This window comes from Xiphophorus hellerii, chromosome 15 (genome assembly GCF_003331165.1).
Source record: "Xiphophorus hellerii strain 12219 chromosome 15, Xiphophorus_hellerii-4.1, whole genome shotgun sequence".
NCBI lineage: Eukaryota > Metazoa > Chordata > Actinopteri > Cyprinodontiformes > Poeciliidae > Xiphophorus > Xiphophorus hellerii.
Genome location: NC_045686.1, coordinates 4,303,855 through 4,319,607, shown reverse-complemented (window position 1 = coordinate 4,319,607; position 15,753 = coordinate 4,303,855). Strand labels below are relative to the sequence as shown.

The 15,753-nt window shown below is 38.0% G+C and overlaps 2 protein-coding genes across 2 annotated transcripts; one reads left to right on the top strand and one right to left on the bottom strand.

Annotated features, from left to right (window-relative positions):
• The first annotated feature begins 2,508 nt into the window (after window positions 1–2,508).
• LOC116734367 (fibroblast growth factor receptor 2-like) lies at window positions 2,509–8,084 on the top strand. The gene is made up of 7 exons (XM_032585712.1): window positions 2,509–2,772; window positions 2,977–3,279; window positions 3,607–3,891; window positions 3,981–4,112; window positions 4,626–4,660; window positions 4,944–5,009; window positions 6,961–8,084. Exons 1-7 carry the CDS (start codon window positions 2,727–2,729, stop codon window positions 7,063–7,065), a joined length of 972 nt encoding a protein of 323 aa, XP_032441603.1. The 5' UTR covers window positions 2,509–2,726; the 3' UTR covers window positions 7,066–8,084.
• A 1,767-nt stretch (window positions 8,085–9,851) lies between these two features.
• LOC116734364 (cytochrome P450 2K4-like) lies at window positions 9,852–15,298 on the bottom strand. The gene is made up of 9 exons (XM_032585706.1): window positions 15,077–15,298; window positions 14,139–14,301; window positions 13,899–14,048; window positions 13,544–13,704; window positions 13,281–13,463; window positions 11,979–12,120; window positions 11,673–11,857; window positions 11,439–11,580; window positions 9,852–11,369 (listed from the first exon to the last, which is right to left on the bottom strand). The coding sequence occupies exons 1-9, from the start codon at window positions 15,281–15,283 to the stop codon at window positions 11,182–11,184; spliced, it is 1,521 nt and encodes a 506-aa protein (XP_032441597.1). The 5' UTR covers window positions 15,284–15,298; the 3' UTR covers window positions 9,852–11,181.
• Between the last annotated feature and the right edge of the window lie 455 nt (window positions 15,299–15,753).

Below are 15,753 nucleotides of genomic sequence, written 5' to 3'. Positions count from 1 at the left end.
ATGAGGAGGACAAAGAGGAGGAAGAGGACGGAGTTGGCCGAAGAAGCTGATGTTTTGCTGCTGCTGCCACCTTCAGCTTCATAAATGAAACAATGAATGACACTTATCTCTGGTCAGGCTGTGTGATGTTATAAGTAGTTCTATATCTCTGTGTCTGGTCCGATAACAGCTGTTTAGGTTCTGGTCTTACCGGACGTAAACGGGTCGGCAGTGGTGCCGGGGGTACTACTACAGCAGAGCTCTGTCAGCATTTAGAAGAGCTTCCAGCACTGCCTGTCTGATGATTATCCCAGCATCTGTAGCTCTGTATTGGATCCGGTGTCAGTCCAATTGGTGGTTTTATATTCAGTACCGGCAGCAGTAGCAATTAGCTCCTTTAGCATTTAAAGGACTTCCAGCCTTGTCGGTCTGATGTTTCTCCCAGCGTTTTTTGCGCTCTAGCCGGTGGCAGCAGAGTTTAGGTGCTTTGTGGATAAAAACTCTTGGCACGGCATTTGTTTTGAACTGGTGAAGGTAACGATTACCAGTTTGAGCCTCCATCAGTTTTGCTTGTACAAATGACTCAAAGTCTTCTGGAGAAAAATGTTGAGAGCACAAATCTGGGTCCAGCTCTGGCTCTCTCGCACTGCGCTCTTCTTTTTTTGTGTGTGTGGGAAGCGATCCAGATTCACCTCACAGCTTTTCTTTATAACTGTGACAAGGTGTGGCATTACCTAAATTTACACCAGTCAAATTCATTATGATTAACAATAACTCAGGTAAAGTTAGCCTTCCAGTGTAGATTCCAGTACAGAATGGACCAAAAGGCGTCATCAGCCTATCAGCTGAAAAAAATGGCTACTTCTATGGGGGAGAACTATAACAAAAGATATAAATTTTTTGAAGTAATTATGAGTTTTGACTTTTAACAAACAGCATTTTTTAGTTAATGGGAAAATTACAACAGAGTTTCCTATTAACTAAAAAAAACTAGAAACACTTTCCACTAATCTCGGATCCCTTAAAGTTTATCTATATTCTGTTGGATGCACCAGGAAACCAGTTCTGTTTGTCCGTTTACAGATACAGAACCACTGCAAAATAAAAGTTGCTGGAAAAGTCTGAATTATTTACATCTTGTATAAATCTCTAATGCTCAGTTTTTTTTCTCAATGTATTATTGTAAACAAGTAAAAGACAAAATTTTAGTCATTGCAGCTCAAGTTCAATTTTAGGAACCCAGGAATCATGATGTAATGATTGTAGACAAGCAGAGGAGTAATATTCATGTTTTTACTCCAGTCACAAAATTAATATTTCCACTCATCCACTATGGAGGCTGTCGCTGAAATAACCAAGAAAACTGTTAAATATATTCATTAGCACTAAGACATATTGTTGCAGATAAATAATTTGTCCTTAAAAGTTCAGGGAGTACTCCACCTCTCGTCCAATAGCTGCTGGAAGAAACCTACACAGATCAGGATGGATAGATAACACTGTAAAAATACAAAATCATGCGAAGAAATGTGGTGTAGTTTCTAGTGCAAATATCAAAACTAACTTATAAGTAACTTTTCAGCAAGATATGATCTTGTTTTAAAAAGTTCTTGTTCCATCGTCAGATTATTTAACTTATAACATGAGAAAAATGTCTTATTATAAGTGAAATTATCTGCCAGTGGAACGATTCCTCTGCAGGTTTTCATCAGTAGGTCTCTACTGGTCCTGTATTGGTTAAATGCTGGACGGCTTCATGCATCAAACTGGTTTTCTGAAGTGAGGATCCTTTCTGTCCGTCACCTCTACTGTTCTGATCGACCTCTTTAGATTATTTCTGATTGTCAGATTATTTCTGGACATGTTGTCCTGCAGCATGTCTCCAGATCTGTCAGAAGAACCATCCATGGTTTTCTGATTAGAAACAATAAACTGAAAACCAGTTTGGTTGTTTTTTTTCTGGGATCTGTTGCATTTTATATTTTTGATTGTTTGTTTCCCTCATATAAATTTTTCCTCTGTTACCTTTATGTTAGTCAGTAACCATCCTCCACTGTACATTTACTAGCCAGTTACTCCCATCCTTTGTCAGATCCCTGTGTTAGTGTGTCATGATGTCTGATGTTTTATGATTTTTGCCTTTGATTTTTTTAGTTTTTGGTTTATTTAGACTTTTCTTTGCCTCCATGTTCCTTGTATGATTAGGATATTCTGTTCTACTTTTATTTTGAACCAGAGTTAATGGACGCCATCATTTGAACCACCGCAGGAGAAAACTTAACACTGTTAAACAGCAGCTTAAAAACCTAAAGGTAGTTTTTCCACACTGTTACTGGTATTCAAATGAAAATCAGCGTGATGATGTCTGGTATTATTCAGCTGAAAACACGGTGGACTGTGGTTTTGCTGGTACAAGCTGTTGGCTAATCCAAGACATTACAACACATTACTCTTCCTCTTTCATCTGAACATTGAATTTATTTACATTTTAAGACTTTCTGTAATACCACAATAATGCCTTTTGATTGTTATTTATATTTTATATTTACATAAATTTGTTTTTTAGAAATGGGGTCTTCATCCTGTTTTTTAAAAAAGGATGAGCTAATGGTATGGAAACCAAATGACGTCATGCATGGTGGGTGTTGCTTCATTCAGAATGTCAACTCCAAGAAGGAAGTTACATCGTCTTCACTTTGAGGCTGAGAGAGTTGAACAACGTCCAGCGGCTGCTGGACAGACAAGAAATGCCCAGACTGGAGGTATTGCTGCTCTTTGTGCTGCAGTTGGAAGGTAAATGTTTAACTTACATGTTGAATGTTTGATTAATAACCTTAGAAAGCATTTTCAAAACCACATTAGTTATATTATAAAATGAAAATTACATAAAATTGATGTTTTATGTAGAATTAAAATAAAGTGCAAAGAATATGAAACCATTGTTGTCAGCTGATGTAAGCATAAAACTTTTCATATTTTGTCTTTCTGTGTTAAAAGGTATCAGTGGAGATGGACCTGATTTCTATCGCACAGTTGGAGATGATGTTGTTTTTCCTTGTGTTGGTCCATCTTCTTCATCGTGCCGCAGTGTTAAATGGCTTTATAACGACATTCTTGGCAGAATCACTGAGGACAAAGTCACAGATGGAAATATTGACCAGAAGTCAGTTAATGCTGCCAGGCTGAGTTTGAACACTGACTGCTCTCTGATCATAAAGAACATCATTCCTGAGGATGCTGGACGTTACACCTGCAGGAGAGGAAACACAGACAGCCTAATGCATCTGAATATTTTATCCAGTAAGTGTTGTACTTATTCCTCTTAATGCCATTTTAATATCAGAAACCTGTGTCGGTGTGTGTGTGTGTGTGTGTGTGTGTAGGGTTGTTGTAAATGTCTAGAGACAGCCAGTAGCATGAACCCTCTGTTTCTTTCAATAATGCTCTAACAAAATAATCATGAAGTGGAAAGATGCTCAAACACACGGATCAGCATAAGAGGAATATCACACTGTGTGAACCATGTCCATGAATTCTTGTCATTGGCTGGATAAATCTACACTGGAGTACGAAGTTATTTACTGGTTAATCTGAGATGTCAGTTTTTTCTCTCTTGTTTCATTTCAGTCTCTCCATCTCAACCAGCTGGTGATGCAACAAAGGATGGAAATATAAATCTACAATGTTCTCTGTGGAGCTTTTCACAGACCACATGTTCAGTTAACAGACTCGTCTGGATAAACGACACAGGAAACAAACTAGTTGGTGAAGATGTCACCGACCAGAAGACCAGTTCACAGATCCGGTGTGTTTCCTCTCTGACTGTGAAGCCTCTGAATAACAGATACACCTGCCAGTTTATTCAGAGAAACACAGTGAAGGTAGAAGCTCACTACCCACCTTTATCTACAGGTAAAATGCAAATAAGGATAAAATAAAAGGCAAAACAGAGATTTTTTTAAAGAATTGCATTCAGCCATTGTTTCTTCTTGTGAGCTCAGATCAGACTCTGATCTACATCATTGGACCGGTGCTGGGAGTGGGGCTGCTGCTGCTGGCTGCCATCGCTGCTGTTCTCATCAATTGCAGAAGGAGAACCAAACAGTCAGACGAGCCCAAGAACTCCAATTCAGGTTTTATTTCTCATAGTTTCACTCAATTATTTAAAAATCTCATAAAAGGAAGTGGACAATTTATGTAAGAGTTGACAAACATTTCCAGTGTAGCACATTATAAATGTTAGCATGCATGCTTCCTGTTATGATGTGACCTAATATTTCAGCCCATAACATATTTTAATGTGTTCCTAGTTAATAAAATGCTTTTTTCATCAACAAAAACATTTTTTTCTTTTTCTTTTTCATAATTTTAAAGTGCAGTGTGCCAGCTGCACAACTCTTCATCACATAGTGGTTTAGCACGTTGCACTGAGCAGGAAACATTACCCTAGTGGGGTCAGCACCTCCTGACCCCACTAGGGACAAGGGTGTTAGAAAATGGATGGATGGATGAAAATTAATACAATTAACTCTTTCCTGTTTGGGAAGATACATTCTGTTTGTCTGCCTTTTAAAGCCATGTATTAAGTATGTTAAAATAGGAATGGTTCTAACTGAATTAAAGTTGTTCTTGAAATTCTGTTTCAGATGTCAGAAAAACAAACAATCAAATTCACCAAAATGTGAGTATCTTCTAAATATTCTCCGTTTTCTTGTCAATGATAAACATCACAGTCAAAGGAATTTCTTTACCAAAATGGTGGACTGTCTTGTTAAAATGTGTACACATCTGATCACTCTGTATTTGATCAGATGCCATATCATGATATATAATTTGATGCCAAGTAAAAGTTTAAAACATCTGATTTTATTTGAAGCTTATAATGTGCAGCATTATAATGTATATCATGTATAATGTGTAGCTTACCAATTGTTCTCTGACATTAAACTTTGCTCTGTCCTCAGGCGGAGTCGCCGTCCACTCTGACGTATTCATCGATCCGCCATTTTACTCCAAACTCCCCTCTCAGGGTAAGAGTGGGAGGGTCTCTGTGGTTCAGCTGATGTTTTAGTTTCACACCAAAGAACCGGATTTCACTCGCTTGCATGACGATAATGAACAAATTGAAAAGAGGTGCATCACCAAAACTAAAAATATTAGAAGAGTTCAGTAAGAAACCTGTAACATAGATTGAGTAAATACAGAGTGAAATACCTGAAGCATTTATTTCTGTTAATTATGATGAGTTGGACTTACTAATGAAATTCCAAATTCAGATTTTAAAAGAATTACAATTTACATTTTCTTCATGATAATGTACATTACCATAGATTCTGTATTATTATCATGCTATAGTATTCAAAATCACTGCTGATTTGACAGTCATTGACACCCTCCGTACAGGTCACTAAAGGTCATTGCTAAAGATGCTGTTTGGCTCTATTCAAGCATAATAATGTAAAGTTGAATGGAAGGAAAAAGTGTGGTGGTCAAACAAGCAGCAAGTACACTGCCTGGCCAAAAAAAAGTCGCCACCAAAAAATGGTCACACTCTCTAATATTTTGTTGGACCGCCTTTAGCTTTGATTACAGCCCGCATTCGCTGTGGCATTGTTTCAATAAGCTTCTGCAGTGTCACAAGATTTATTTCCATCCAGTGTTGCATTAATCTTTCACCAAGATCTTGTATTGATGATGGGAGAGACTGACCACTGCGCAAAGCCTTCTCCAGCACATCCCAAAGATTCACAATGGGGTTAAGGTCTGGACTCTGTGGTGGCCAATCCATGTGTGAAAAAGATGTCTCATGCTCCCTGAACCACTCTTTCACAATGTGAGCCCCATGAATCCTGGCATTGTCATCTTGGAATATGCCCGTTCCATTTGGGAAGACAAAATCCATTGATGGAATAACCTGGTCATTCAGTATATTCAGGTAGTCAGCTGACCTCATCCTTTGGGCACACAATGTTGCTGAACCTAGACCTGACCAACTGCAGCAACCCCAGATCATAGCACTGCCCCCACAGGCTTGTACAGTAGGCACTAGGCATGATGGGTGCATCACTTCACCTGCCTCTCTTCTTACCCTGATGCGCCCATCACTCTGGAACAGGGTAAATCTGGACTCATCAGACCACATGACCCTCTTCCATTCCTCCAGAGTCCAATCTTTATGCTCCCTAGCAAACTGAAGCCTTTTTTTCTGGTTAGCCTTACTGATTAGAGGTTTTCTTACGGCTACACAGCTGTTCAATCCCAACCCCTTGAGTTCCCTTCGCATTGTGCGTGTGGAAATGCTTTTGCGTTCACAATTAAACATACTCCTGAGTTCTGCTGTTGTTTTTCTTCGATTTGATTTGACCAAACGTTTAAGTAATCGCCGATCACGATCATTCAGGATTTTTTTTTGACCACATTTCTTCCTGGAAGACGATGGTTCCCCACCATCCTTCCAGTTTTTAATGATGCGTTGGACAGTTCTTAACCCAATTCTAGTAGTTTCTGCAATCTCCTTAGATGTTTTCTCTGCTTGATGCATGCCAATGATTTGACCCTTCTTAAACAGACTAACGTCTTTTCCACGACCACAGGATGTGTCTTTTGCCATGGTTGTTTAAGAAATGAGGAGTTACTCATTGCATCAGCTGGGGTTAAATAACTTGTTGCCAGCTGAAAGATAATCGCCTATGCAGTACTTATCCAATAGGAGGCTTGTACCTATTTGCTTAGTTAAATCCAGGTGGCGACATTTTTTTTTGGCCAGGCAGTGTATAATCCCTGTTTAAAAGGCATGGACTGCAAAATAAAGTCTGAGGTCACAATGCCACATGAATTTCTCCAAGTATTGTTTAAAAATATTGTTTAATAGTAAGAACATTGATCAGGTCCGTAGAATCTCCAAATATAACTTTGTTTTTTATATATACTAGTATAAGAAGTTCTGTTCATGTTGTGAATCGTGTGGTTTGTTTGATCCAGGTCACAGTTCAACACGATGAGGTCACTTATTCTGCTCTGAAGCCTGAAATGGAGACGGACTTCGATCTCAGCAGTCTCTACAGTCGTGTCATCAAACCAGAATAAACCAGACAGGATGACATGAATTATCATGACTTTGCATTAGTAAACCTCTTAAAAGGAAGTGACAAGTGTGTTTCTCCATAAATGGACACATAGTTCTAGTTTATTATTGAGGAAGTGCAACTATGTTTTTTTTTCTTTGCATTTAAGATTTCATCATAAAAAACCCCAGTGAAAAAAGCTGCGAGAAAAAGCTAAGAAAAAGAAGAAGCTATTAGGAAACTACTTGATCAAATGAGGAGATCAATAACCAAAGCTCATCCTGGAAATCCATTTAATTCCATCATTTAGTGGGAGGATGTGACTGTATTACACTGGAATGTCTCAAACATCAAATTGGTGGTTAAAATATTTAGATTGTTTTTGTGCGATATGCAAGAAAAGTACCAAATGTAGTTGGATATAAAAAAGGCAACTGTAATGGTTGCCCTGGCTACCCTTTAGCCAGTTAGCTAAAGGGTCCTTGACTCAGACTGACAGCATCTGCAGCATCAGGATTTAGTAAACCAGGTTTCCTGAATCTGATGTTTTGTGGAAGTGGTTGGGCAATATTCCCCACAAACAGATTATGTGGAGAGCAGAAGGTTCTCACATGGTTATTACATCAGATTAATCTGTCATACAGAAGAGGTTAACACCAAGCGCTAATTAGCATGTGGCTAACACAATCAAAAACAGTTTAATCTCTTTCACTCCTATTAAAGATCTTAAAAGTGCTGTGCATCTTTTCCCAGCAAATGTGAAAAATATTAGTTTGACTTTTTATTCTTTAGTTAAAAAATCTAAACAAGTTTATGAATTTTCTTAATACTTAAGTCTTAACTGAGTTTGGATTATGAGCTGCAAAATTAAGTGTTTGAAAATCAACTAATATGTAGCCTCAGTAGAGATTTTGCATAAACTTCATTCTTCAGGTTTTTTATATTGCCTTTAACAATAAGAGATTCTCAGTTATGTAACAATATAAATTTATTCTATACGTGTTTTTTCTCTGTCTTAATAAAATTTTAAATAATTGTGAATTCTGCAGTTTTGTTATGAAAAAAATATAATGCTTTACTTAACTTTTCTGACTGTTTACTATGTCAAAGGTGCCAAGGGAGGAGATTTATTATGTTATTTGTTGGTACAAATGTGGAAATAATTAATAGATTAATAAATAGAGTGGCTCTCAAATCATAACAAGCATCAATTAATAAAAGACTTGCTCTAAATACTACAATAAACAAGCACATTTTGAAACATTGCAACATAATTTTTGACCTTTGAAAGGATTAAAAATTTTAAATAATTTATAAAACAGTTTAAAGCAGGGGTGTCAAACTCCAGTCCTCGAGGGCCGCAGACCTACAGTTTTTAGATGTGCCACAGGTACAAAACGCTGGAATGAAATGGCTTAATTACCTCCTCCTGGTGTAGATCAGTTCTCCAGAGCCTTAATGACCTAATTATTCTATTCAGGTGTGGTGCAGCAGAGGCACATCTAAAAGTTGCAGGACTGCGGCCCTGGAGGACTGGAGTTTGAGACCCCTGGGTTAAAGGTTGTCATTACTAGAGTAATTGCTGCCGTTTGGTTTTCTTTTCCATTATGAAAACCTTTCTGACCTTGTGCTCCGTCTCATTTCTACCCTCTGAGGCCACAGCGGGTCAGAGCAGTTCAAAGGGAGCTTGTTTCTTTCCACTGTCGCCACATGCTTTCTCACAAAGAAGGACGGCTGGAAATTTAAAGACAGTGAATTCAGGTATGTTATAAAGCTTCATGAATGCACTAACACTAAGACTGATTCGGACTGTATGGAACTAAATCTTAATATGGCTTACTAGATTTTGAATTAATTGTATATAATTGATTTCAGACTGACTGTATTCTGTATGAATAGAGATGAATACGTTTTTGTTTGTAAATTAGTCCCATATGAATAAAATGAACTGAACCTCTTTGCATGTTTTGTAGTTAAAAGGTTTTTGGTTCATGACTCTAAAGAGCCTTAAAAGCTAAATTTAGATTACTGTGGGTGGCATCTCGGGTCAGCTAGTAATGCTTAGCTGATGTCAGTGAATATTATGAAATATTGCACTTCTTCTTTTAGATCTCTGAAAGTGTGAGAAAGTGCATTTTGCAAACATTCAGTGTTGTTCTAAAACAAGACAATAACGTAAGTTTATTTTTTTCTGCTTTGTTCAGCTTGAAACAGCAAAAGTTATATATTTTTATAGAAGTCTGGAAGAAAATGTTATTAAAACAAAAATGATAAGATGGATTTTTTTTTTTCAGGTATATTTCTTCCAGGAAGAGGAAATAACAAAAATATCTTCAGATCTGAAGCAGAAGCCTTGCAGCTGTGAGCGGACAGGAAATGGCCTGCTAGCATTAACTCTGCTGTTGGTGCTTCAGCTTGAAGGGAAGCATTTCTTTAGCTTCAGAAGGTTTTCTGGTATAAATTATAAAAGACTGTTTATTCTTTGCTCCAGGAAAATATGGCTCTTCTGAAAGAAACTGTAACTGATTACCTTTAGAATAGAACATTTTCTAAATGCTCCAGTTAACTCTAACTTATTTTGAACAGAACAGAACAGGCTTAGTGTAAACTTTAAAGAAAGTTCTGAGTTGATATGTTTAATTGTAAATAATAAACTCTTTATTTTTACTTCTAGATTAAGAGTCAACTATTCTTTTTCCTGTTGTCTTTTTTTTGTCAGATTCATGTTAACAGAGATCCTGGTGATGTTTCCTCTGTGAGCTATAAAACTGTTGTTCGTCTTCCTGCTGCACCAACACGGCGCTAAACTTCAGGAGAAAAACCTTTATTACAGCAAAACACGAAAAATGTATCATCTTCTGCTTTCTGAGTGGTAAAACATTTATGGACAGATTTTATTCACATCATTTTATGTCTTGATTGCATATATGTATATGAAACCCTCCAATTTCTATATACAGACAATTTTAATTTGTGTCACATTTTTTCACAATAAAACCCAACACTGGTGAGACATTAATGTAATTTACTACTATATTGCATTTCTTTCTAGTATTTGATATTTCCTTTTGAAACAAAGAGTTCACCACTATACCTGCAGATTAGAAGTAAATTATCTTTGTGGTAAAATAAAATAAGTGGTGTAGTTAGAAAAGTGATATTTACTTTCTTAATCGCTGATAATCTACCAGTTGCATTAAAACCAAACATATATTTTCCTTAAAAGCAGCATTCAACATCTCCTTTCTCCAACTGACTGTGTTTGAGACGATTAGTTAAATTATTAAAATATGTCATGCAGTATTATGAGAAACCATGAAGCTATGAAATAATGACCTTTAAAGTCTCTGAATATCCTCAGATCTGCTGCTATGAGCCACAGAGCACTTTGTACTAGATTTAGTTCAGATCAATGAAAGGCTTAACATGTAATAAAAACTGAAAAATATTTCTTAATATTATATTTTTATAGCTATCACTGTACATCTTAGGCATTTCGTTGTTTTGATTTTGTTTTCTCAAGTTATTTTTCCACATAAAAATCTGTCATGTTTTTTAGAACAAAGCTCTTAGCAACTAAAAGACCAAAGATTGCACTGAAGAGTTTAGACTAATTGAGATTTTGTAAGTATTATTTCACAGTGCAAAGACACAATTTTATTTTTGATAAATTAATACTTTGTAGTTTGACTGAATTGGATATCCATGACCTTATGTTGAATTGATTCTTAGTCTGTCAATTACTGCATTGATAGATATTTTAATAATTTGCAAAAGTAAGAAATCATGGATTTGTTGATGGTAATCTTAGGGATCCTGTAATTACAAGTTTCCTTCTACAGAATTCTGACTAAATTCAGGTTTATTTCTTTGGCTGGGCAGATGCAATGCAGTCCCATGGAGGATTTTCAATCCAAAAAGCAGAATCGGACCTTTCCTCTGCCAGCAGGAGGAGATTTCAGGTTGTATCGCTGATGTCGCCCAAATGAACGACAGACGAAGGAGAGATCCTCTCTTTGTTCTGCAAAGAGGTTTGCCCTAGAGTTTGAAGGTTTCCATTATAGACCTTCCTTCCTGAAACTCCTTTTCTTCCTTCTACTGTGACCAAAGTGGGGTTTTTCCACATGTAGGCTCCTCCTTAATTTAAAGGGATAACACAGATCGTGTGAGGTTGAGGGCTCAGAGTACCACCAACTCGTGGAGTTAGATCGAGTTCTTCCTCTGTAACTCCAGGTGGAGGAGAAAATCGGAAGTGCTGCAGGAGCGTGGCGAAGAAGATGAAAAGCTCCATTCTGGCCAGACTCTCTCCAAGGCAAACCCTGCGACCTATTAGAAACACATCCTCAGCCAATGCCTGTAGAGTAAGGATCTATATAAGACAATAATCAGTCCAACCTGCTGAAAAAGGCAGGAAGGCGTCTCGCTTGAGGAACTTCCCATCTTTGTTGAGGAAGTTGCCTGGATAAAAGACGTTCGGTTTCTCCCATTCGCTCTCATCTTGCAGGACGGACGTTAAAACAGCAATTACTGGAGTTCCCTAAAAAACACAAATCAGTCATCATTTATATGCTGTATGTTGAAATATAGGGAATAGCTGTTGATAGTGCACCATCAAGCCTAATTTCTCACCTTCTCAATAAAATGACCTTGGAACGTGATGTCTTGGCTAGTCCTGTGAGGAATTGCCAAAGGAGCAATGTTGGCAATTCTCTGTATCTCGTGGATGACGGCGTCTGTAAAAGGCAGGTTCTGTCTGTCTTCAACCTGAACCTGCCGACTTCCAATCACATTCCTCAGCTCCTGCTGGACCTGGTCTGAAAGATCAAAGTCAATAAATGACAAGGATACAACAACTCTTTAATTAATTTGCAGAAACCATAAGTTCTATAGCACATTGTTCTATTTTTACATAATCTAGAACTAGATGTTCCTGACCTTGTATTTTTGGATATTTGGCCATATACAGGAATGCCCATCTCAGGGTAGTTGATGTAGTTTCAGTTCCAGCAGCGAACAGGTTCATGACTGTCACCAGCAGGTTGTCGTTGTGGTAGTGACTGTCGGTGATCCCAGATTCCTGCAGAAGATCAGCTGAGATTTAAAAAACCAAAACGGTTCGATGTGGAGTCAAAGGCTAACGCATGTCATGCTAAAGTACTTTCCCATTTGCTTAGCTCAAGTAGAAGGTATATAAAATATTGTAGTAAAATAGCTATCTTAGTAGTGTATTAAGAATGATTTTTATTAGTGGTGTGAAAAAGATGGATATACAGTAGATATACAGTATATTATGGAGAAATCATAGGCGCCGATTCTGTTGGAGCTTCGGGGTTGGAGCACCCACGTGTGCCAGTCATGCATCCAGGGTGAGCACCATTGATATACATTACTGGATAAGACAGTGACTATTAGCAGCTATAGCTAGTGTCGCTGGCACCATTACTACAGACTGAGTCCACAACCAGACTGGTCCGATGGTTCAGTATTGAACCATCGGACCATCAGTATTGAAAAATGTTCAAGCATTTTTGTGCTTGAATTTGTCACAAAAATGTTTGGCTGAGCAACGGCTAACAGGCCCTTATTTTTTATCTCTAAAATGTGGCTTAGATTAAATCTGCCGAAGTTTTGATATGTAAACTTGTTTTCTTTCTAGAAATGAATCTACAAATAGTTTGGTTTCTGTCTGTTCTTTCAAGCTGCAAAAGAAGACTAAACCAATTTATTTTTTTATACTGGACAATTCATGAAAATTGACATAATTGCCACTGAAGGAGACATTCCAATAAATACTTTTTGAAGTATTTTTATCTTACTTGGTGACTTATGAATACAAGGCAATTAGTCCAGTTTTCATTGTTCATTGAACTTTTAGGAATTAGTCCGGCTTCAGTGTTTCACAACAAAAAGCAAATAACAGTAAAACAAGTGAAGAACAACTTTCAACCACTCAGCTTCACTCTTATCCCACAGACACCCCCGTTGCCATGGCAACCAGCTGTCAACAGCTCCACTAATATCAGGAACATCAATACTCAGACATTTCCCTGTTTGTGGTAAACAAACATTTGTGTGTTTCCTACAAACCACAAACCATTTCTTTATGGTTTTATGGTTTCAGGCTTGATGTTTATTTTGTGATTATTCATAACCGGTGGCCTGAACTCCAACAGTGGTTGATTAGCTTGTCAGCGTCCTGAGAGAATAAACAGTAAATTATGTAACATAGGTTCTGACCTTGAGTTGCTGTTGACGGATGAGGAAAGCATCTGCAACTCCTCTGCACATCTGTGGACTGAGAGTCTCTTTCAAACGGTTCAGCAGCATCAGATGATGTTGTTTATTGGCAGCAAATATATCGCTCATTTTCTTTCTGGCTGAAAACACCAGCTTGCCAATCTTTGGGAACATGTTGTACAGCTGATGATGAACACAACATAAACAGTGACTTCTCTGTTCAGTCCAACGTTAACAGATTTTATGCTTTAAAACAGTCACACCTGTATTGACGGCGAGCCCAACAGTTGAATGACTTGGTTTGTTCGATTTACAACGGTAGTGAACTCTAGATCATCATATTCAAACCTTTTGCCATAAACCATGGAGCAGATTACATTACAAACTGCATAGTTTATATGTTGGGACGAATCAAAAGCTTCACCTGCAACAAAGGAACCAGAAGATCATTATTCAACACTTTATTAACTCTATTCAGAGAATTGTTTTACTTTGATGTTGGACTCAAAGAGTAACTCTGACCAGCAAATAACTATAATCCTTCAGGTTAAAGAACAAAGTTCTCATGGTGAAATCTTGCAACAATATCAATAATATTGTCTTCCTCTCTGCTGTTACCTTTAAACTCCTTTAACTTCTGGATGAGGACGTGACATTCCTCAATGATTTTCTCCTCACATACTCTCTTTCCCATCCCAAAGTCCTTCAGGTTGGTCAAAGCAAAGCGGCGCATTTCCTTCCAGGAGTCTCCATTGGTCCACGCAATACCTGTTTAAAACAGTTTAATAAGATAAGTCTAACTAACTATGTCTAACTATAACTAACTTCTCTACATGTGAATTTGTAAAGATTCTGTACCGTGATGCAGATTTGCTTCTTTAGCCACGACGGGTGTTTCTCGTTCTCCAAACTCCTCAGCATAACTGACAAATGCTTCTTTCACCGTCTTATACCCTGTCAGGACCACCATCTTCTTTGGTCCCATGTGGACAGTGAACACAGATCCATACGTCTTAGAAAGCTATGATGAAGCCAGGTGTGCATAACGGAAAAAAAGAATATGCAAATTAATTCATTTCTCAGAAACGTGGGCTTCATATGTCAGTAAATATCTTTTATTTGCTTTAAATTGTGCTTTACATTGAGCTCTCTTTCACCTTAGATTTGAATACTGGCTCAGATCTGCTTAGCTGTGTTTTGTTCCTAGATAAGGCCACTAAAGGAGCTACGACTGCCATCATGGTTTTATCCCCAGTGTGTCATAAGCCTGGCGGGTCACCAGGCTAAGCATTGCAAGATTTTTTTATACACCATAAACAGGGACAGTAATGGCAGATTACACTGGGTTTACCGATGACACACTGAACTGGGCGTGAAGGAGTGCTCACCTGTTGCACCACTTCTGTACCTGCCCATCAGCCTCATACGCTATTATTTCCAAATTACAATGACCGCTGAAGTTTATTGTATTTTCAAAATTCATTAACATAAAATCACGGTGGGCTGCTGGTGGACTGCCCCACTGCTCTACCATCAGACTTAGCAGGTTTTCTGGAGGGAAACCTGAGCGACTAACGTTTTACTTCAGTATTTGTTTATGTGTATGCTCTGTCTTCTCAAAGCCCCACTTGATCGGTTTAACATAATCAGATTTTAGTGCAACAGGTTCCCATTTATTTTGTGTGTCCTGGGCAAGCATGGATAAAAAACAAGATATATAATAGTTTAAAAGAAGGTAAATTGCAAAAATACATGAAATATAGTTGAGAGGAATGTTGAGATCAGTTGTGTCTCACCTTCAGGAATGCTTGGTCAAGTCTCTTAACATCCAGCTGCAGCAGGTTGCCAATGATGGGAAGGGGTTTTGGTCCTGGTGGTCCCTGTCTGTGGCCCTGAGGCCTGGACTTGGAGAGGAAAAAGTGAAACCCAATGAGGATTAAAACCACAGACCCCAAAACTGAAACTGGGCTGAATGAGTGGAGAAAAACCTCCATCGCTCCCATCACTGCAACACGCTTAATACCTGCTGCTGTGCACCAGCTAAACTGGAGGACATTTATTTGATTTGAAGCAAAGTCCAAGGTACAGGTGGAGGTGGAGCATGTGGTTTACAGCAGGCAGTTTGGAACATTACAATGTATTTGCAGTATTTCATATCAGATGTCAGAAACAACCCAAGTTAGCTGTGCATATTAAAAAACTAAAACAAAATGAGCCCAGAAGGTTCTGGTGGTCCTTAAAGGTTTATATTAACTTTTGCCAGGTGGATCACTGTGTATAGTTTGACTGGTTGAGTAGATCTGGTGCTCCACTGCATTGAAATTAGACAGAAGATGTTTTGTTTTCTTGGAGACGTGATCTTAGACAGCACCAGGATTCTACACCTTCAAAATAAAAGCACTGATGTCTAAAGAGTCCCACCAGACCCAGACTGAAAAAATCGCTTTTATTGTTCCATTTTAAGACTTAGTGA

Coding starts and splice junctions, on each gene's coding strand:
- LOC116734367 (XM_032585712.1), top strand. CDS start 2,727: ATGCCCAGACTGGAGGTATTGCTGCTCTTTGTGCTGCAGTTGGAAG. Junction 3,280..3,606: donor GCATCTGAATATTTTATCCA/GTAAGTGTTGTA, acceptor GTTTCATTTCAG/TCTCTCCATCTCAACCAGCT. Junction 4,661..4,943: donor ACAATCAAATTCACCAAAAT/GTGAGTATCTTC, acceptor CTCTGTCCTCAG/GCGGAGTCGCCGTCCACTCT.
- LOC116734364 (XM_032585706.1), bottom strand. CDS start 15,283: ATGGGAGCGATGGAGGTTTTTCTCCACTCATTCAGCCCAGTTTCAGTT. Junction 14,302..15,076: donor TTGACCAAGCATTCCTGAAG/GTGAGACACAAC, acceptor GCTTCATCATAG/CTTTCTAAGACGTATGGATC. Junction 13,705..13,898: donor GAAGTTAAAGGAGTTTAAAG/GTAACAGCAGAG, acceptor CCTTTGTTGCAG/GTGAAGCTTTTGATTCGTCC.